The sequence below is a fragment of the Anolis carolinensis genome, chromosome 2 (genome assembly GCF_035594765.1).
Source record: "Anolis carolinensis isolate JA03-04 chromosome 2, rAnoCar3.1.pri, whole genome shotgun sequence".
Taxonomy (NCBI): Eukaryota; Metazoa; Chordata; class Lepidosauria; order Squamata; family Dactyloidae; genus Anolis; species Anolis carolinensis.
The window spans coordinates 184,264,837-184,286,767 of NC_085842.1; the positions used below are offsets into that span (position 1 = coordinate 184,264,837).

General features: G+C 43.6%; 1 protein-coding gene across 8 annotated transcripts in view; it reads left to right on the forward strand.

Annotated features, from left to right (window-relative positions):
* The window catches only part of ccdc120 (coiled-coil domain containing 120), a 72,292-nt gene extending 51,317 nt beyond the window's left edge, over nt 1-20,975 (forward strand). For 5 of the 8 annotated variants that reach the window (XM_062971281.1, XM_062971282.1, XM_008118373.3 and 2 more), the window contains 9 exons: nt 4,989-5,132; nt 6,136-6,269; nt 7,257-7,370; nt 9,913-10,135; nt 11,019-11,075; nt 14,526-14,769; nt 16,000-16,104; nt 18,315-19,028; nt 19,518-20,975. In XM_062971281.1, the coding sequence (XP_062827351.1) occupies nt 5,084-5,132; nt 6,136-6,269; nt 7,257-7,370; nt 9,913-10,135; nt 11,019-11,075; nt 14,526-14,769; nt 16,000-16,104; nt 18,315-19,028; nt 19,518-19,608 (1,731 nt within the window). In that variant the 5' untranslated portion in view covers nt 4,989-5,083 and the 3' untranslated portion in view covers nt 19,609-20,975. Of the gene's footprint in view, nt 1-3,137; nt 3,235-4,988; nt 5,133-6,135; nt 6,270-7,256; nt 7,371-9,912; nt 10,136-11,018; nt 11,076-14,525; nt 14,770-15,999; nt 16,105-18,314; nt 19,029-19,517 lie in introns of those variants that run through there. The other 3 variants (XM_016996484.2, XM_062971283.1, XM_062971284.1) reach the window with 3 other exon arrangements.
* The last annotated feature ends 956 nt before the right edge of the window (nt 20,976-21,931 follow it).

Genomic DNA, 21,931 nt, shown 5'->3' on the forward strand with positions numbered 1-21,931 from the left:
TGTTTCTTTTATCATATATATGTAAAACCTGAATAAATATTTTAAAAGAAGAAGAAGAAGTGGTTTGATAAAGCTATATGAAGTTATCTGAACCAACTCTGTACCCACATATTCAACCATCAATAGCTTGAAAATATTTTTTCAATCCAAAAGGACATCATTTCACTAACCCACTGGAGACATGATAGTTACCTTTATGCAGGATGACTTGAAAGAAAAAAAGAGGAGAGACTTGAGAGAGAAAAAAGGACCTGTCCTAACAGATGACTATCCAGCCTCTGCTTTAAAAAAGCACCAGATAGGCAGATAAGCAGACTCCCAGGCAAGGAGATACAATTAAAACCCTCCCGACAGATGGCCATCCAGCCTCTGCTTTAAAAAAACACCAGATAAGCAAACTTCCCCAGATTCCCAAGCAAGGAGATACAATTAGAACCCTCCCAATAGATGGCCATCCAGCCTCTGCTTTAAAAAAGCACCAGATAAGCAGATAAGCAGACTCCCAGGCAAGGAGATACAATTAGACCCCTCCCAATAGATGGCCATCCAGCCTCTGCTTTAAAAAAGCACCAGATAAACAGATAAGAATACTCCCAGGCAAGGAGATACAATTAGAATCCTCCCAATAGATGGCCATCCAGCCTCTGCTTTAAAAAAGCACCAGGGAAGGAAATTTCCTCAGACTCCCAGGCAAGGAGATACAATTAGAACCCTCCCAATAGATGGCCATCCAGCCTCTGCTTTAAAAAAACACCAGATGAGCAAATAAGGAGACTCCCAGGCAAGGAGATACAATTAGAACCCTCCCAATAGATGGCCATCCAGCCTCTGCTTTAAAAAAACACCAGATGAGCAAATAAGGAGACTCCCAGGCAAGGAGATACAATTAGAACCCTCCCAATAGATGGCCATCCAGCCTCTGCTTTAAAATAGCACCAGATAAGCAGATAAGCAGACTCCCAGGCAAGGAGATACAATTAGAACCCTCCCAATAGATGGCCATCCAGCCTCTGCTTTAAAAAAAGCACCAGATAAGCAGATAAACAGACTCCCAGGCAAGGAGATACAATTAGAACCCTCCCAATAGATGGCCATCCAGCCTCTGCTTTAAAAAAAGCACCAGATAAGCAGATAAGCAGACTCTCAGGCAAGGAGATACAATTAGACCCCTCCCAATAGATGGCCATCCAGCCTCTGCTTTAAAAAAAGCACCAGATAAGCAGATAAGCAGACTCCCAGGCAAGGAGATACAATTAGAACCCTCCCAATAGATGGCCATCCAGCCTCTGCTTTAAAAAAAAAAGCACCAGATAAGCAGATAAGCAGACTCCCAGGCAAGGAGATACAATTAGAACCCTCCCAATAGATGGCCATCCAGCCTCTGCTTTAAAAAAGCACCAGATAAGCAGATAAACAGACTCCCAGGCAAGGAGATACAATTAGAACCCTCCCAATAGATGGCCATCCAGCCTCTGCTTTAAAAAAAGCACCAGATAAGCAGATAAACAGACTCCCAGGCAAGGAGATACAATTAGACCCCTCCCAATAGATGGCCATCCAGCCTCTGCTTTAAAAAAAGCACCAGATAAGCAGATAAGCAGACTCCCAGGCAAGGAGATACAATTAGACCCCTCCCAATAGATGGCCATCCAGCCTCTGCTTTAAAAAAAGCACCAGATAAGCAGATAAGCATACTCCCAGGCAAGGAGATACAATTAGAACCCTCCCAATAGATGGCCATCCAGCCTCTGCTTTAAAAAAGCACCAGATAAACAGATAAGAATACTCCCAGGCAAGGAGATACAATTAGAATCCTCCCAATAGATGGCCATCCAGCCTCTGCTTTAAAAAAGCACCAGATAAGCAGATAAGCATACTCCCAGGCAAGGAGATACAATTAGACCCCTCCCAATAGATGGCCATCCAGCCTCTGCTTTAAAAAAAGCACCAGATAAGCAGATAAGCATACTCCCAGGCAAGGAGATACAATTAGAACCCTCCCAATAGATGGCCATCCAGCCTCTGCTTTAAAAAAAGCACCAGATAAGCAGATAAGCATACTCCCAGGCAAGGAGATACAATTAGACCCCTCCCAATAGATGGCCATCCAGCCTCTGCTTTAAAAAAAAGCACCAGATAAACAGATAAGCATACTCCCAGGCAAGGAGATACAATTAGACCCCTCCCAATAGATGGCCATCCAGCCTCTGCTTTAAAAAAAGCACCAGATAAGCAGATAAGCATACTCCCAGGCAAGGAGATACAATTAGAACCCTCCCAATAGATGGCCATCCAGCCTCTGCTTTAAAAAAAGCACCAGATAAGCAGATAAGCAGACTCCCAGGCAAGGAGATACAATTAGACCCCTCCCAATAGATGGCCATCCAGCCTCTGCTTTAAAAAAAGCACCAGATAAGCAGATAAGCATACTCCCAGGCAAGGAGATACAATTAGAACCCTCCCAATAGATGGCCATCCAGCCTCTGCTTTAAAAAAGCACCAGATAAACAGATAAGAATACTCCCAGGCAAGGAGATACAATTAGAATCCTCCCAATAGATGGCCATCCAGCCTCTGCTTTAAAAAAGCACCAGATAAGTAGATAAGCAGACTCCCAGGCAAGGAGATACAATTCCCTATAGATGGCCATCCAACTTCTTTCTCCCACTCTGGACCTTCTACAGATATATAAACCCCACTTACTTAGCTTCCAACAGACCTCAAAACCTCTGAGGATGCCTGCCACAGGCCCCTGAGGGCGAGCGAAGGGCCTGGAGGCCGGGAGAAGGCCCCGTTGGGTGGATCCAGGCCTCGGAGGCCGGGAGAAGGCCCAGGAGGGCGGATCCAGGCCTCAGAGTTTGGAGAGAGAGAGAGAGAGAGGGGGGGGGGGGGGGAGAGAGGAGAGAGAAGGGAAGAAAAAGCCATGCCTGCCGCTGCCGAACATGGAAGGCTTCAACTGAGGCCTATCGCATTAGCCGTCGACGGAGCCAGTGGTCCCCGCGGGGGGGGGGGGGGGGGGGCGCTCAATGGCGCCCCTGGGGACCTGCGCCCCAAGCGGGGGCTTCATTGGCCTCCATATTGAACCGGCACAGATGTGAGGTTTAGGAGGCTGCTGTACTTATCGAAACTCCCAGGGGGCCAAATAAATTGCTTTGCTGTTCTGTAGTGGTTTGAGCATTGAACTCCAACCATGGAGACTAGGCTTCATATCGCGACTCAGTCATGGAAACTTGGGTAGGTCACACACTCTCAGCCTTGGAGAAAGGCGAGGCAAACCTAGTCTGAAAACAGTTTCACTTTTAGAGATGCCATAATTTAAAAATGATTTGAAGACACACATCTACAACAATGTATTTGTTGTCAGGCAGAGAGAGGAGCGCTTGTGAGATGGGCCTTAAGTTGTCTGGATTTTGGTTCAGTGCACTTCAACTTGGGTGGGCATGGTTAACTGTAACTAAACAGAGAAAGGGATGTACCATTTGCAGTTCTATTTCTCAACTGGTCTACTCAGGAGGTGCATAGGCACTGAGATTGCAGAAGCTGGGTCTGGTGAAAGTTAAGGAGAGACTTGGGTGTTGCTGTTAAAGTGATGCTGCTGCAGTTTCAGCCCTTTGCACTGCAGAAGCTCAGAGGTGGGATGGGCCCCCATGCTGCTCCTTGCTGCCCTCAGGGCACTCTCTGTCAGGTGGTTCCACTGGTGGTATTGCTGCCCTTTCAGGTCCATAGAAAGAACCAAATAGACTCCATTGGGACAGTGTCTAGGGCAGAAATTAGGACTGGCACTGGGAACAAATCCATCCATATGCTGCTTCAACGTATGGTATGGTCTTCTTCTCTAGAAGTCAAATAGGAGATGGATGGCCATTTGTTGAAAGTGCTTTGACTGTGTGTTCTTGCATGGCAGAAAGGCGTTAGGCTGGATGGCCCTTGAGTTCTCTTCCAACTATAATGGGTGAAAAACGCAGGGCTATGTCTGTTTTTATTGTTGTTTTTATTGTTGTTTTTATTGTTATTTTAAAGCTAAGTGTATTGTTTTAATCTATTTCTGTAAACCGCTCCGAGCCAAACTGGGAGTAGCGGTATACAAGTTTAATAAATAAATAAATAAATAATAGCTGTGGGGAGCAGCCTTTGCATGCCATTCATGGAGGAACTGGTACCACTCCAAGTTCTCAAACCCCATACTGTTGAGTCCTCTTTGCCAGGAATTTCTAATACAGCCTTACAAGTGTGTATGATTACAGTTCCCATCATCTATAGCTATGGTGGTTGGGAAGATTCCCATTGGGACAATGCCCTTGGAGGACACTGGGATTGTTAAAGCTGATATAAGAGCTATAAAGTGTGTGAAGGAAGTGGTGCTCTACAGGATTGTTTTCCCTGGCACTATTGTGGCCTTTGACTTTGCAGTTTGGAGGAGCATCGAAAAATCAGTTCACATGAGCTGAAATAATCAGAGGCCAACCTTTGGAATCAAAATGGAGCCATAGTAAGAAAATGGAGTCCTCTTGGATAGATGAAACTCTAGCTTAGGGACAGGAAGCATGTGCACAACCAGTGTTGAATTGCAGATCTAGCAGTCCCAGCCAGTATAACTAATGGTGAGGAAGGATGGAAGTTATGTTAAAGGATGGTGGTAAACAGAAAAAATTATCCAGAGGAGCAGAGAGCTTTCCCCTTCTTTTTTGACCTTGAGTGGATTTATTTCACCTTACCCCCAGTGAGCACTCTTTGATTGGCAACCCACCCAGCGACCTTTCTTGGCACATTAGCTCTCTTTGCTGTACTGAGTCTTTTTGGCTCGCTCCTTCCTTTTTATTTCTGCCGGTGGCATTGTGCGCCCTGTGCTACGTTCAGGAAATATCTCTTCTCCTTTGAATCATGCCCTCTGTTGATGACTCACCTGCCTGTATCTGCACAAGCGCACACACAATCTCACCTGGGCACGCACATACTTTTCTGACTCTCCTCTTGTCTCTCTCTGACAGTAACCAAGTGAGGCCTTCCATCTGGGACTCCCCGATGGCCCTTGGACTCAAGTAATTGCGCTTGGAAGCAGGACCCCGACCCGCCTTTCCCAGACATGGAGGTGAAAGGGCAGCTGATCAGCTCATCCAGCTATAGTTCTTCAGGTAACTTCCTTCCTGCCAGCCAAGGCCAGTTCTAGTGATGGGCAAAGTGAGGCAGATTCCGTGGGTGGGAGAACTGAGTGGCATGGAACGTACAGCCTTACTCATGCCACGTAGCTTGCACTGTGCCTTCTCACTTAACCTATGGCCCTCATAATAAAAGACGTTGCCTAATCACCACTGCTGAAATAAAGATTCAGCTACCAACCCTGGAGATACAGTTGCGGGTGGAGAAGTACCATCGGTTGCCCTTTGCTTTGGACAGCAGAATGATTTGGACTGCTCTTGTCTTCCTCATATCTTCCTACAGCCAGCAGTCCATTTTTTTGTTATTAGGGGCACAGGACCCACGTGAAAGTGAAAAGCTGCGAATAAAGACATTGCTTTTTTAAAAAGTGAGATAATACTTTTCTAGGAGTTTCTAGATATTCCAGCATTACTCTGTGGTCACCTTTCATTGGCAGAGAATTGTCCTCCAAGATCTAGAACAAAGCTTTCCAAACATTTCATGTTGATAACACACTTTTTAGACAGGCGCCATTTCACAACCCAGTAATTCAGTTTTACTAGCAAACTAGAGATTAAACCAACCCCTTACAAAAGATACAGACACATACATAAATTGTAATAACGGCATATATGGGGGCATAACATATCTCATGAAATCCTTTCATTTACATTTTAGGATAATAACATACATTTCCAAGATTTTTGTCATTTTTCGTTACGCTTGCGCGACACCTCTACACTGCAACCAACAATCAGTCTGTTGTGACACACAGTTTTGAAAACTTCAACCTAGTGAGAACATTTAAATCCAAATCCATGAATAATCAAATCGGCAAAAGTCAAAATGACAAATGTGGAAGGATAGCTGTATTCTTCTTTTCATCCGACTAGCATTTTCCACCCTCCTCATACCTCTCTGTTCGGTAAAAGGCTTACTTTCTCTCAGAAGTCCCCTAATCCGTCATCTTCTGCTCTGCTTTCTTGTATCCCCTCACAGAGGCCTTGCAGCGGGATTTCTGCCCCCGAATTCGGTTAGAGCGGGTGCAAGAACTCCTGGAGAAACAGCGGGCCCTTCAGCAGGTGCTCAGCCTGCGTCTGAAGGAGTTGCGTCGGGTTTGCCTCCAGGAAGCTGTGAGTAATTGATGGAAAAGGATGCTATAAGGAGCTGGGTGAGAACAAGATGGCAGCTGGGCTGGGCCCAGGGAGCAGAAGTACTACTACTTTATCTCTGCCTAAGCCAGAGAGATGGGAAGTGTGGCTCTCCAGATGCTGTTGGGCTACAGCTCCCATCAGCTCTTGCAAGTGCTGCCATTTCCCAAGAGATGTTGGGATAGTAGTTCAGCATTATGATCATCAGAATAAAACATATGTACACATTTCTAAGAGTAACACTTGCACCAGCAGTTACAATGATATCAGCAGAGTATGATTCTTTAAAAATATATATTAAAATTTCATAAATACAACAAAGGAATATATATATATATATATATATATATATATATATATATATATATAGAGAGAGAGAGAGAGAGAGAGAGAGAGAGAGAGAGAGAGAGAGAGAGAAATAAGTCCCGTACCATCTCTGCCCCCAAATCCTTCCATCTAAATCAAAAACACAAACTTTCTTCTCATTCTAGTCCAGTATGATTCAGTCATGACTGAATTATGGATTGCTGACATTCTGTTATGAATCAAGGCTCCTGTAAGCCTGGCATTTGCCCAACTCTAAAGCAGAGTTTTAAAGGGCTTTGTACCAACAACTCAAACTGGGCACGATACAAACCAATCTTTAAAACATGATAAGCTTTAAGACCCCTTCTAAACTGCCATATAATCCAGGTTATCAAAGCAGATAATCCACATTATCTGCTTTGAACTGGATTATATGAGTCTACACTGCCATATAATCCAGTTTAAAGCATCAAATCTGGATTTTATATGGCAGTGTAGAAGGGGCCTAAGTGATAAAGTTCAGCTTTTCTTGTAAGTGTATAAATTAATGTTGAGTATTAATAGCGTAAACTCCAGCCTCCCCATTTCTTTTTACTGTATATTTAAACTCTGGGCTCTTCTCTTCGACCACACTGAAAAAATGCTCTTCTTGTTCTTTTCCAGGAACTGACGGGAAAGTTGCCTCCGGAGTATCCACTAGAACCAGGTGAAAGGCTCCAGCCTGTGCGGAGGAGGCCAGGGCTCGCCTACCGAGTCCCCAATGCCCTGAAGAATGAAGTAAGTTGCAGGCTGTGTGTGTGTGTGTGTGTGTGTGCACATAGGAGAGTGGCATTCCAGAACCCATGGATCAAGACGCCACTGCTCATTTCTGCTTTTGGACTGTCTGTATAGTACCAGGCCTGCTCTAAATATGGCAGCAGTTCCCAGACTGTGTTTCATGGAATTCTAAGATTCCACAAAAACATTGTAGGGTTTAGCAAACAATCTTTTTAAAATCTCCTTTAAGGGTCTGTGCCAGAGTATGATTATCATATTGAAAGTCAGTGTACCTTTGCTTTCAAAATGACATTTGAATCTGTGCTACTGAATGGCTTTTGAGTAGGACTAATAGACAGGGACCCCTGATGGAACAGCGGGTTAAACTGCCGATCTGCTGAACTTGCTGACCGAAAGGTTGGCAGTTAGAATTCTGTGAGCTCCCACTGTTAGCCCTAGCTTCTGCCAACCTAGCAGTTCGAAAACATGCAAATGTGAGTAGATCAATAGGTACCACTCTGGCGGGAAGGTAACGGTGTTCCATGCAGTCATGCCGGCCACATGACCTTGGAGGTGTCTATGGACAATGCCAGCTCTTCGGCTTAGAAATAGAGATGAGCACCAACCCCCAGAGTCAGATACAACTAGCCTTAATGTCGTAGGAAACCTTTACCTAATAGACGTATACCTGTCAATAGCTGGAAAGGCTATCCAAGCAATGCTCCCCTTTGTGTACTCCTATTGATGCAAATCAGGTTTTTCAGATTACACTTACACCAGTAAGTAATATAGGAGTATGTTGAATGCTGCCACAGATCTTCACATTCAGTTGTTGGGCAATTTCAAAACGATTTCAACTAAACAAATGAAACCATTTTATTCATCATCTTATGTTTGAATCCAATATTTTCCTATACTAAATAAAGGTTTGTGGCTGTATCCAACATTTTCCTATACTTTCTCTTTATTTCCAAGCGTGCTACATTATACAAATACACTCAGGCAATAGGAGCAGTTAAAAGAAAGAAGAACTTTGTGGGCTCCTAGAGCTTAGTAAAAAAGGTCTTCTGAAGGGTTTAATCTAAATGGTTTGAGAGCCGCTGCTCTAAGTGGCTCTCAAATGTCAGAAAAGATCGCCTTTCCCTTGCCAGTATTAAAATAAGATTCAGGAGCTGAGCCAGTCTACCAACCAGGCACTCTCCAACAGCCACTGAGAGACTCCCGACATCTTTAACTGTTCCGGGACAGCCTTTTCCATCAGCTGCCTGGCTGACTAGTGTTCTACTGAAGGCCTGATTCCAATGGGGCGCCTATAGTCTCACTCAGATTCCACCACTGGCAAGAGCAATGAGTTCTGCGACCTGATTGGCGGCTTCCCTGAGCTGCGTTCCACTTGGCCTTCCCTCCCACTGCCCAGCATTGACTTGGAGAAGTTGGTGCAGCAGAGTTGCCCTACCATTGCTGCCATTTCCCACCACCATGCTGTGATTTCGCCGCTAGTTAACTATAGCCCAAAGTTACTTCAAGTCACTGATGCCTTATAGGACAACAGTACCGGGGAATTCTACGAACCAGCCCTCTTTTGACCACCAAGTTAGCACTGAAACTGGGCTTGACTTGAATTGAGGCTGCTGACTTCTCTGCCAACACTCAACTTTCGACTCTATTCCTCCAGGGCTTTAGTGGGGACTTTTGTTTTTGTTTTGTTTTCAGATTTTATTTTATTTTTATTTTTTCATTTACTTCATAGAGACGTCTCTAAAATTTCTCTCTGGCTCGTGTTATCCCTGATGGCTGAGCTTAGCAAAATATACTATTTAATTGATGAATCTCCATAAGAATTGCAGTTGATTTAAAATGTTTTTTTTAATGCTTAATATTTATTTACAGTAGAATCTCACTTATCCAACACTCGCTTATCCAATGTTCTAGATTATCCAACGCATTTTTGTAGTCAGTGTTTTCAATACCATGATATTTTGGTGCTAAATTCGTAAATACAGTAATTACTACATAGCATTACTGCGTACTGAACTACTTTTTCTGTCAAATTTGTTGTATAACATGATGTTTTGGTGCTTAATTTGTAAAATCATAACCTAATTTGATGTTCAATAGACTTTTCCTTAATCTCTCCTTATTATCCAACATATTCGCTTATCTAACATTCTGCCGGCCCATTTACGTTGGATAAGCGAGACTCTGTATCTTATTTCTGGACGTTATTATGCTTTGTGTGATTTTTGTCTTGTATTTTATGTTAAATGTGCTTTGATTTGTACTGCATGATATTTATACACTGTATATTTGTAATGTGGCACTGAAGTGGCCAAACTGTAAGCTGCTCTGAGTTCCCTTTGGGGTGAGAAGAGTGTGATAGAAATACAGTAAATAAATAATAATCCTATTGGCTACTGTATATGGAATGAAGCATTAGAATCATAGAGTTGGAAGAGATGTGGGCCATCCAGTCCAACCCCTTGCCAAGAAGTAGGAAAATTGCATTCAAAGCACGCCTGACACATGGCCATTTAAAACCAAGGCACCTTCTCCGGTCCTCTAGGAAGCACCTTCGCTGGAGGAGCTGACCCGAGAGCTGGCTCTGCAGCAACAAGTGGCTGAAGCAGCCCGACGCCTCGCTGTTGCCCCTGAGTTAACGGCTGACCAGCGTCGCCGCCGGAGGCAGGTCCAGGCGGATGCTGCCCAGCGGCTTCGGGAGCTCGAGGCTCAGGTGGCAGAGTGCCGGATGCGGCTAGGCAAAGGGCCACTTCAGAGGATCAGCCACGGTGAGTTAGGGGGCCAGCCATCCTTATAACTTTTCCCTTCCTCCTCGCTTTATCTTCTGAGTTGTTTTCAACAACCCCAATTCCTTATTCTCCAAACACCAAGTTGGTCCTTGCACTCTTTCCCTATTCCTTTGGATTGTTCATGCATGATACTAGATCAGTGGTTCTCAACCTATGGGTCCTCAGATGTTTTGGCCTTCAACTCCCAGAAATCCTAACAGCTGGGAAACTGGCTGGGATTTCTGGGAGTTGTAGGCCAAAACACCTGGGATCTCAGAGGTTGGGAACCACTGTACTAGATAGTTTGTTAGCCCCAGAGATGAGATTCTGTAAATGGAAGGTCATCCCTTGAGGAACTATAGTAAAAGGCGAAAGATTTATACGATCTGAAGAGAAACCTTGAGGAACTATAGGAAGAGTGGGATCTCTCTTCCATCCAACCTTTAAAGCTGCTCCCTTGCCTTGTGGAGCAGAGGGCTCTGCCTTTCAGAGAGGAGGCTACAGCAGAGAATAGTATATTCTCTGATCCTAAAGTATATTAATGACAAGGTGTTGGCATTAGTGATTGCTGTGAATCTTTTCCTTTTGTCGGAATTGTAAAGCTTGTATTAAAGTCTCTCATCCAGCACTGCAGTTCCTAGAATCCCCTCCCAAAATGAACCACACTATACTGCCCGGGGAATTGAAGCCTGTTTTGAATATAATACTGTCAAATAGCAACTTTTCCAGTCTCTGGGTGCTAACAGTTATTTGTTCAGTACACACTGAGTAAATGGCACAATGCCCTAACCCCTTTCCTTTTGGTGTATTATGTGGCTAATCCTCCCATCCAGGCTTCTTATCCATCCCCCTTTTATCCATTGTTTCTCTGTCCCCAAAATAGAAGAGGCTTTTCATTCCGAGAGCAGCTCCCTCTCAGAATCAGCCAGCCATGAAAATGGTAAGTCTGTTCTACAGGATCCCTGGATCTCTTACCTAGATCAAGGAGGGAAAAATTGTGATGAGAGATATAAAGTGAGTGATGTTTTTGTGTTATTTAATGGCATTTTCAATTTATCATGACCCTAAGATGGGCCTATCGTATTTTTTCTGGGCAAGATTTATTCGGCGGGGTTTTGTTTTTACCATCTTCTGAGGTTGAGAGACTAGCTCAAAGTTGTGTGGTAGATTTCTATGTCTGAGCAAGGATTCAAACCCTAATAGAACAGCCAAACAATTGCCCCATGCTTTATCTAAAGATTTAAGTGGCAACAGGCTTAATGTCAAATAAATGTTGAAGGCTAAAATTACCTAGAAGTTGTTAGCTCTTGTTGATGTGTACAAAGAGATGATGTGGAAAAAATATTTTACATGCTCTGACTATGATGTGTCTTATCCAGTGTGGTCATGTAAAGATGTGAACTGGCAATGTGATATTTCAGCTCATTATTTGAGATGCATATAGGATGTAGTATTGAAAAAGAATCTGCAAAGAGTTAAAAATGAACTTTGGAACCAGGGCTTAGCTCTGGAAATCAGGAACAATGCAATATATGGGTCAAAGTGGGGAAAGTGCGGTGGTGAGAAAGTTTTGAGTCTTTATGAAGCAAACCTGGACAGCAAACCAAGAACAATTTGGACGTCCTCAAAAGCAATTTTAGATACAGAAAACATTTTTTCTTGTTGCTTGCATCTTTTCCCAATATGAATTTTAAAGAAGTGCAATACAGTTGGCACAAAACATCATAAGGAAGTCTCCTTGGAATGGAGAAAGAGCCCAAAGCCCTAGAAAAAGGCAGGTATATACAGGCAGTTCCCAAGTTACAAACAAGATAGGGTCTGTTAGTTAATTCTTAAGTTGAATTTCTTTGTTAAATGGAACAGGTCCAGCTTAAAGTGCACATTGTAATTTGGCCAAAAGAAGGTGCACATTATAGTTTCTGTGTGATCAGAAAAAAACACCAAAACTCTCCAAGTTTAGAGAGGAGCCTCTAAACTGCTCATCCAGAGAGGTCCTGGGCTTCACTAAACTACAAATCCCAGAATTCTGCAGAAAGCAGCAACCAGATTTAAAGTGGAAGAAACAGGAGTTTGGAGAGATCAATAGGAAGAAAAGGGGAAAGGGGTTTGGAGAGATATGGGTAGAAAGAAAAGGCGAAAGGGGTTTGGAGAGATATGGGTAGGAAAAAATGGGGAAAGGGGTTTGGAGAGTTGATAGGAAGAAAAAGGAAAGTAAGGTGGAGAGAAACAGGCATGTTTTGGCTCAGCACTAAGATTTCATGGCAGGAATGGAGGGAAAAGGCCCGTTCTTAACTATGAGTTGTTTGTAAGTTGGATATTCATAACTCGGAATTGCCTGTATACTGTATATACTACTGGGATGATGGACCTGTATACTGTATATACTGCTGGGATGATGGATATTCATAACTCGGGAATTGCCTGTATACTGTATATACTGCTGGGATGATGGACCTGTTAGGATCACAACCTAATATAGATTGTGACCTATTAGGAGCATAAACTATTGGGTAGCAGAGATTCAGAGGTGTTCCTTTAGTTTATTGGGTAATGGAAGATTACTGGGCACATAAATATCTTGTTTCTATTTGATGCTTTCAACAGACAAAGATTCAAGTAGGCTTCTTTAAAATAACATGTTTGTGTAACTTCATGTATTTATACAGGTACATTTCTTGTCAGGTTAAGCTTTAAAACGTCTCAGTATCTTTAACTTGTGGTCTTTAACAGTCTCTTTAAAAGTATATTGCTTCTTAATAACAGTCCACTTCCAAAGAAACACAAGCCTCAACTGATTTCTAGCTTCTAACATTGGCTTCTGCACTCTAACAGACTCAAGCCTCAACTGACTTCTAACTGCCATCCTTTTAAAACTGAACATTCTAAACAGTCTCTGAACCAGTCACATGGTCTGCAGCCTCTCCCACTACATTAAGTATACAGAGCTAAGGAAACTGCAAACCAAAGAAGACATACACTTCAGAAAATCAAATGACACATTAAAAACAGACAAAACATTAAATAGAGGAGGCTTGAGAAGATTGCTATCTCAAACATATACAATCTAGGAACAATTTATTGAAATTGAAATTATGTGTCTAATGCAGAGCTGGGGAAAGTGTTGCCCTCCAGAAAATTCAACTATAGTTCCTATGATCTATGGCCACCTGTAGAGATGTGCACAGTATTTGATCCATTTGTTTCATTCGGGTATTTGTTTTGGGTGCGAAAACAAATTTGGATGGTGCGAAACAAAACAGCCCTTTTTTGGATTAAACAAAAGGTGAAACAAAAAAGAAAGTTGCATGGTTTGTTTCTTTGGTTTTCGGGCTGCGTGGCTTTCTTCACGTGGCCCAGGGAGTTCTTCCATATGAGGAGGAGGAGGAGGTGGTGATTGGGGTTTTTGACCAATCAGAGGCCAAGGAAACTGATGTTGCCAGAGTATTTAATGGGGTGACTGCCCCCAAAGTGCCCATTGCGGGTGTGTGTCCTTTGTTGATGCTGGCTGCCTGGCTTGCTGCTGCTTGCTCAGCTCACTCAGTCTCCCTGCTAGTGTGCTTGCTTGCTGCCTTTTTGCCTCTTGCCTTGCCTTCCTTCCTTGCCTTGCTGCCAGGGAAAAGAGATTTGTTTGTATTTTATTTTTTCCCTAAGCTTGGCTGTTTGGGTTCTATTTTTTATACTTTCTTTGTAGGGAAGGGGGCTAGGATTTTTGAAGGGGTGAGGGTGAGTGAGTTTGGCTGGGCAGCACACGAGGGGCTTTGGAGGTGGGGAAAGAAGGGGATCTCTTAACTTCTATTTGCTGTACTGTAATATTTTTAAATCTTTTATTCTTAATTCTTTGTTACCCCCCCCCCTTTTTTCTCCCCCTGGGTAATATTGGTTTTTTTAAAAAAAACAAAACAAACAAACAAATATTTTTCAAAGGAAAAATTGTTGGGCTGCTACTTTCTCTGTTTAGAAAACTTTTTAAAAGTTGGTGGGCTAAAAGGGGTCGATATTCACTCCATGTATGGCGATTTTCACTCCTCTAGCCCATAAACTGAGGGGAGGGCAAGCCTTGGAAGCCTTCCCATTGCCACCAATGGTCTGAACATTTTTGTTCTTTCGGATGCGGGACAAAACTCCCATTTGGATAGGCACCCTGTTTTGTAAAGTGGCAAACAAAAACGAAAATGGGGCGAAACGAATGAAAACAAAACAGATAGTGATTCCATACAAATGCACAAGACTACTGTTTATGTCCGCTAGGGTTGATGGGAATTGAATTCCAATAACGTCTGATGATTTCATACCCATGGTGTCAATGGAAGGAATTGAGTCTCTAGTTTTCAAGAACAATTGGGCTACCTATTTTTATTCTGTGTTTGTTTTTGTTTTTTCGCCGAGGTAGGGGTTTGTGGATGCTTCTATCCTGTCCATTGTGCTCTGTCCTCAGATGACCCCCACAGCTTCCATCCCGCCAAGGTCTCCAATCACCAGGGGCCTTTCTCTGACCGCCCTTCACCCCCCAAGGCCCGAGATCACCTCCGTGCCATCTCCAGCAGCCCCGACCGGCGACCGGGATGGCGGCTTTTTCAGCCAGATCTGTACAGTGAGGCTAAAGACCGTCGGAACTCTGTTGCCAGCCCTACAAGGTAAATAGAGAGATGTTAGGGCTGGAGGTGACAGAGGGGGAGAGAGCCCAAAGGACCTTGCCTTTTGGGATTGTCTGTTTCTTAACTTAAACCTGTTATGGATACATGCCTTTTTTACAAATCATGCAGCAAAATGCCTTGCTTATGCTGAAAACATATGCATAAAAAACTAGTATGAGAAAGGTAGTGGATTAGATAAGAACAACCTCCATCAGAAATTGTCTTTTCTCTATTAAACCCTTTTTAATTTTTTTAAAACTAAAAGAATTGTACAAGGAGAACTGCTTTTGAGGCCAGAAGAATGAACTATTATTTAACCAGGAAATAAACACAAGGCTGAATTCTGCTTCACTTCCTGGTTTACCAACGAGCCCTCTGTGCCTGAAAACAGTTTGGGGGGGGGGGGGGGAGGGCATGATCAAATTGCCCTTTATAAGGGCAAGAGTGGGAATGATGCAGTACACACACTGTAATTGGTTTCCCACTGTCTCCTGTTGTCCCACAGTGTCCTTTTTCAAAAAGCTTTTTTATATTTTCGGAAGTGAGCTAAAAGAGAAAGTTGGGTGCATGGGTGCTGACTTTTCTCAGAATGCTTTCCTTGATCCCAGCAGGGCCTGGGTGCAAAAGGAGTTACAGGCTGTGTTTCCTTTTTGTTTTATTTTGGAAGATTTGGTGCAGTCTGCTAAGGGACAAGGGAATGAGTGGGGGGGGGGGGCAGGGGGGGATTTTTTAGTGAGGAAATCATCTTATTCTAGGACCCTGTTGGAAGCATCAAAAAGCAGTTTGGCTGGTGCATATGGCCCATATTTTCACCATCATTTCTTCCTGGATCTGCCTCTACCAGGCATTTCTATCTCTTGGAGGAAGGAGTTGCCCTCTATCCCTCAACCCACCTTCTGCCTTAAGGGCAAAATAAAATTAAATTTGCTCCATACATTGAACTAGGGTGGAGCTCTCCTTTGCCTTGGGCATCAAATAATTTTGAGCTGATCTCTTCTGGATTCCGTACAGGTATAGGTGATCTTCTTAACATGTACACCTCAGTTCTTGCAGCTCATGTTGTCTTGAAAGGGAGTCCCATTGGGTTCATGGAACTTCCTCACAAGTAACATAGGTATGTTGTTTTCATGCATGCTCATATGCACACATGAAGAAGAGTTCTTTTCTGTTACAAACCTGGAACTACTTTCAGCAGTTTTGTTTTAAAATACTTTATTGCCTGTCCTGCAGCCCAAGCCGTACCCTTCCACGGAGCGTGTCCAGCTTTGAGGGCAGGAGCGTTCCAGCCACTCCTGTGCTAGCAAGAAACGCTTGCAGTGGAAGCCACCAGTTCAGGTAGGACCGCATTCTGGTGTATACTGTGCTTCAGCCACACAGTAGGTGTGAAATCGGATTGGCGGCAGAGTAGGATTCTATGATTCTTGTATCTGGATTTTGCTGAGGGATGGGACAAGGGTGGGACATGTTTGTGAAATCTGTGAGGAAGAAGCATTTGTTCACATTTACAGAAACTAAAGGTGGACTATCAGAGAAACAAATTATATTAGTGTTAATACCATTATCAGTTTAATGCAGTGGTTCTCAACCTATGGGTCCCCAGGTGTTTTGGCCTACAACTCCCAGAAATCCCAGCCAGTTTACCAGCTGTTAGGATTTCTGGGACTTGAAGACCAAAACATCTGGGGACCCACAGATTGAGATCCACCGGTTTAATACCTTTATTAGGCCAAAGTATGTTTACCAATGAGGAAAGGCAATAGTTTCTTTTTATTAAACTAAAACTCTGTACAGGCAGTCCTCAAGTTAGAGAGAAGATAGGTTCTGTAGGTTTGCTCTTAAGTTGAATTTGTGTGTATGTATCTGGAGCTACAGTTATACATGTACTTGTTATGACTTACATACAAATTTAACTTGAGAACAAACCTACAGAACTTATCTTCTTCATAACTTGGGGACTGCCTGTATACTGTATGTCTGGAGTTACACTTTAAAATGTACCTGTTCTGACTTACATTATATATGCATACACACACATACACATATACATACACACACACACACACACACACATATATACACACACATACTTACACACACATACTTACACACACATATATACCCACATACATACATAAACACATATAGTTTTGGATAGCATAGGTAAGGGTTAACACTCATGTGACTTTTTTGCTGTCTGTGACCCTGTGTAGATTTCCCCTCACTTTCTGTCCCTGTGTGAATTGGGTTTTGAAAAATTTGGCTTGTTGTGGAAACAAGGATTGATGATAAAGCTTCAGTGGAGACAACTTTTTCCCATAATAACTCTTCCAAGGGCAGATTTATCTCACTTCCTGTTGTCTCACCCCGTTCTTAACTAAGAGTCCTATGTAAGTCAGATGTTTGTAATTTGGAAACTGTCTGTACATGATTTTGAATGAGACAGACCACTTGGTCAGTCTGAAAGTAAGACATGATTCTCAAACCATCTTCATTTTCTCTCCAGTTTCCATTCTCCGTCATCTTGTGTTCTTAATACACTTAATTACTGACCTGTTTACATTTTTGCTTTTCGTATTTTAAACTGTTATACAGCATTTAGTGATATCGGATACTTTCTAAACAATAAACTTGGATAACAAATATTGTAAAATAAAATCAGCCATAGGCCTTCAAGTCAATATTGAGTCTGTGTGTGGTCAGGGAATCCAAAGAATTGTTTGAAAGAAATAGTTACGGCCTGAGAGAAGGTATGAGTATCCTGTAAACTGTGGGTTAAAAGCACACTATGCTTTTCTTCCTCTGCCAGTCTGTTTTGCAAATTTCGGATAGCTGAAGCACAGATATAGAGTATTTTAAATAAGCAATGCGCTTTATTGTTACAACAAAAGAAAGGAGTATTTTTTCTGTGAACTTTTTGTTCTGGATGTGTTTCCTGATTGGAAGGAAATCTGCCTTGAGCAATGGCTCTGGGATTTCCCATGCAATTTTGTGGCTTGTAGCAGAGCAGCAAATGGTGTTCCCTATTCACCTACATCAAGGAGCATAAGTGCCTATAGCCAGCTAAATAAATTTGGTACATGAGACAGAAAACCCCATTATAATAAATTAAAGAATGGAACAACTTCATTCTGTTTTTGCAGCACCCATAACTTCTTGCCTGAGGCAGATGCCTCACTCTGCTTGATAATAAGACTGGTCCTTTAGTGACTCACAGAGAGAATGAGCTACCTTCTTACGATGTGGGTAATCCTGAATTGTTCCAGTTGCAGTCTTGCATCAGAGCTACCCTTTGCCAAGAGCAGAATTGGCCATACTGGATTCAGGATTCTGAAAGCTGGAATCCAGAATAAGTATTATTTTTAAGCTTGAGAAACAAGAGAAAGGCTAGATCATTTCAGAACGTGAATGCAGATTTTCACTAGGCAAGTGACCATGTAGGTTATACTTTTTAATACATTGATTTCTTAAGGCACATAGTAACACTTCTCCTTTGATAGCACACTGTTTTGGAGATGGTTTTAATTCTCGTTCTCTGCCTTCTACAGGTCCGAAGCTCCCGCTCTCCATCCTCGCCAGTGGTCCGGCAGCCACGATTCCCAACTCGGCCCCCCCAGCCGTGATACCAGCGGTGACCGAGCCTCTCTCTTTGCTGCCCGGACGCGTCGTAGCAATAGCTCGGAGGCCTTGATTGAACGGGCCCCTTCGGAGGACCCTCTGTTGCCTGCAGGGCCCCCTTTTAAAAGTGCTGAGGCCCTGACGCCTTCTATCTCGGGCCGGAACCCTCGCCCCCCATACAATGACCTCCTTGTGGATTACTACGTTGAGCGCAGATGCTGGGGGGCCAGCAGTACGGGTGGCGGTGAGCATCTCTCCCGCAGGGATGGGCTTCCCCAGACAGAGTGGGAGGCCTATCCCAACAGCCCAATCCAGCGCCGAGCCCGGCCGGCTGCTCGCACCAAGTCCTGCGGCCCACTCTTGCCCCCCCAATCTCGAGAAGTTGGTTATGCGCCCCCGGCGTTGCCCCCTCAACGTAACTTCCACAAAGCCCTGGCTCTGGAGGGGCTCAGGGATTGGTATTTGCGTAATGCTGGCATCGGTCAGCGAGGGGCACCAGAGAGGCGGGGGGCTCCTCAGTCTGCACACCAACAACTGCGTAGCTACTACGAGCCGTCGCCTTCCAACCCCGAGATGGGCTACTACAGTGGGCCAGGAGGGCTACCCCACTCTGTGAGCTATGCTGGGCAGCCACTCTATGGCAGGTATGGGGCACAGTTCTACCCTTTGCCCCGATAACCCCATCAGCCTTCCCTCCACTTCCCTGATGACATCTCTATTCTGTTTCCACCTTCTCTCTCTCTCTCTCTCATGTTACATTCCCATTCTTTCTGAAGCATTTCCTTCTGATGTTCTCTATCACATTTTAAACTGATTGAACATCTTTGTTCCCTCCTTTTTCCACTTTAAAAAGGGCATTGTTACACTGGGGAGGGGGACACAATTTCATGTGCTTGCCTTCTTTGACATATTTGTTATAGATCTAATGTTGTGGACAGTGGGCTGAGAGGGGGGGTTGAGGTGGTTTTGAGACTTCTGGGAGGTGAAAGGGAACCAGGTATCCTGGCAAGGGAGCAATCTTGAGCTACTGCCTTTTTCTTTTCGGCCTCTTTCTCTAATTCTTTTCTCCCTTCTTTCTTTCCCTCCCTCCCCCCCCCCCCACCCCTTTTCTTGCTCTGCTATGCCTTCTTTAGACCTTTTGGGGAGCTGCTTTACATGGATGACTCTGCTGGCCCCTACAGCTTGGACTCCACAGAGCACCCCGCCCCGGGGACTTTGGTCTGACCCTCGCTTTTCCCCCAAGGGGAAATGGAGTTTTATTTCCTTTTTTAATTTTTTTCCTCGCTGGTGCCTCTTTTTGTGTGCGTTATACACCATGTTCAGGGGGGTGGGTACTCCCTGCTGGCAGGGTGTTGTCTGTATGTGAATGCCTGCACAGATGTGAGGGAAATGGAGTTTGTGGGCATCTTGTGGAATGTCACACTCGACCACACAATTGGGGGGCAGGAATGCATCCCCAGGTCTTCCTACACATATTTAATGTTTTCCCAGTTGTGATTTGTGGGACACGTGTTGACCGTACCCCAACAAAAGGGTTTGGCTCCTGTGGATTGCGCCTTCTTGGTGACTGCTGGGGAGTGGTGCAATTTTTCTCTCTCACCCTGGTGCTGTGGGTTTAAGGTGTGGCATTTTAAACCCAAGCCTCTGGAATGTATCATTGGAACGATGTGTGTGTGTGTGTTGTGAAATGTGAAATAGCACAGACCTGTCATCTTGCTAATAGACATCAGTCCTGTAAAAAACTTTATTAAAAAAGTGGGAGAGAATATATTCTACACATCTCTTGTTACCACCAACAATAAACAATGAGTTTTCCCCTTAAATGTTATTGCCCCTTCCTACCGCTGAAAGAAGAATGACTGTGTTATAAGGAAAATAAGCTCTTGGGAATTATTCAGGTTTTAGGGAAGTCCTTTGGCTCCATTCTGCTAGCAATTTTTATATGCCCTGGCCTTTTTGTCACAATTACATAGCGTTGGGCGCAAAGTTATTGGCTTTGATGCTTTTCAGTAGGGAACTCCCAGCTTAAGCATCTGTCCTTTGACAATAGCTGCAGGGAATCCATGTTATTTTTAACAGCAGTACTCAAGGTATCTTTCAGGCGTCTTCATGCACAGGTATGAAAAACCCACTGGTACAATCTCAGTGTAGCACATCTAGAAAATCCTTTTTTAGCATCATTTCCCTCCACACTTGAGTCTTGCCTTGTTTGTCTTTTTTTGAAAGCCCAAACCCCCCTGTCTTTCCTTTTAAAGTAACAAGAAAACATTCCAAAATCTGTAAGTTTTTCTTCCCCTCACAATTGCCCAGCAAGGATTAGTCCGCTTTGTTTAAATTCTGGTTCTGCAAATCAAGCCCAGTGCATACTTGGAGGAGAGAAAGATGGCCCAGACGTCTTCCCCCCCCCCCCCCCCGCCCGCCCGCCCTTTTCCTCTCCCCTGTGTATGTGAAGGAACAAGAGACGTACCAGAGTCACTGTCTCGTGTGTCTTTTTAATATACATTAACCTACAGATTGTATATGGGTCTGAATGTAAAATGGAGCACTGTGCATATGACATAAGGTTTCTATAATAAAGATTGTAAAGATGATGCTGTTGCATGGTACCTGAATGATGCAGTAGTTAAAGCCCTCGACTAGGAGTGGAGAGACCTGAGTTCACTCGGCCATGGAGCTTGTTGGGTGATTTGGGGCGCTCTGTCAGGCAGAATCCAAAACCTCACCATCAGGCACCTGCTCACACAGCATTTCGTGCTGTCCCAAACCACTATACTCTTACCATCCAAACCTGCCACAAAAGGATGCCTCCATCCCTAAAACTCTCCTGGTTCTGTGAATGGAGAATATCTTTGGATTCCACCCGTTATCTCACTGGATTCTAGTCCACCTCACAGGGTTGTTGAGAGGATATACAGTAGAGTCTCACTTATCCAAGCTAAACGGGCTGGCAGAAGCTTGGATAAGCAAATATCTTGGATAATAAGGAGGGATTAAGGAGAAGCCTATTAAACATCAAATTAGGTTATGATTTTACAAATTAAGCACCAAAACATCATGTTAAACAACAAATTTGACAGAAAAAGTAGTTCAATATGCAGTAATGTTATGTTGTAATTACTGTATTTACGAATTTATCACCAAAATATCACGATATATTGACTACAAAAATGGCTTGGATTATCCAGAGGCTTGAATAAGTGAGACTCTACTGTAGTAGAAAGAGGAGGGGTATGACCCATCTTTGCCTCTTTGAACTCCTTGGAAGAGAGGTTGAATTAAAAATGTAATTTTCCCTTTCACTGATTCCCACATAATCTTCACCATCATCTATATATTTAAAAGAGTGATGGCATCACGGCGACCCACAAAACAACAAAACTACAGACCCCCCAACCTCGAAATTTGACAACACAACCCCTCATCCACGGCTCTAGGTTGATACAACAAAAAGAAAAGAAAAATAAAGTCCTAATTAGAGAGAGAGGAATAATTGCTTTTATCCAATTGCAGCCAGTTAGAAGGCTAAGCTCCTCCAACTTGGTCTCCT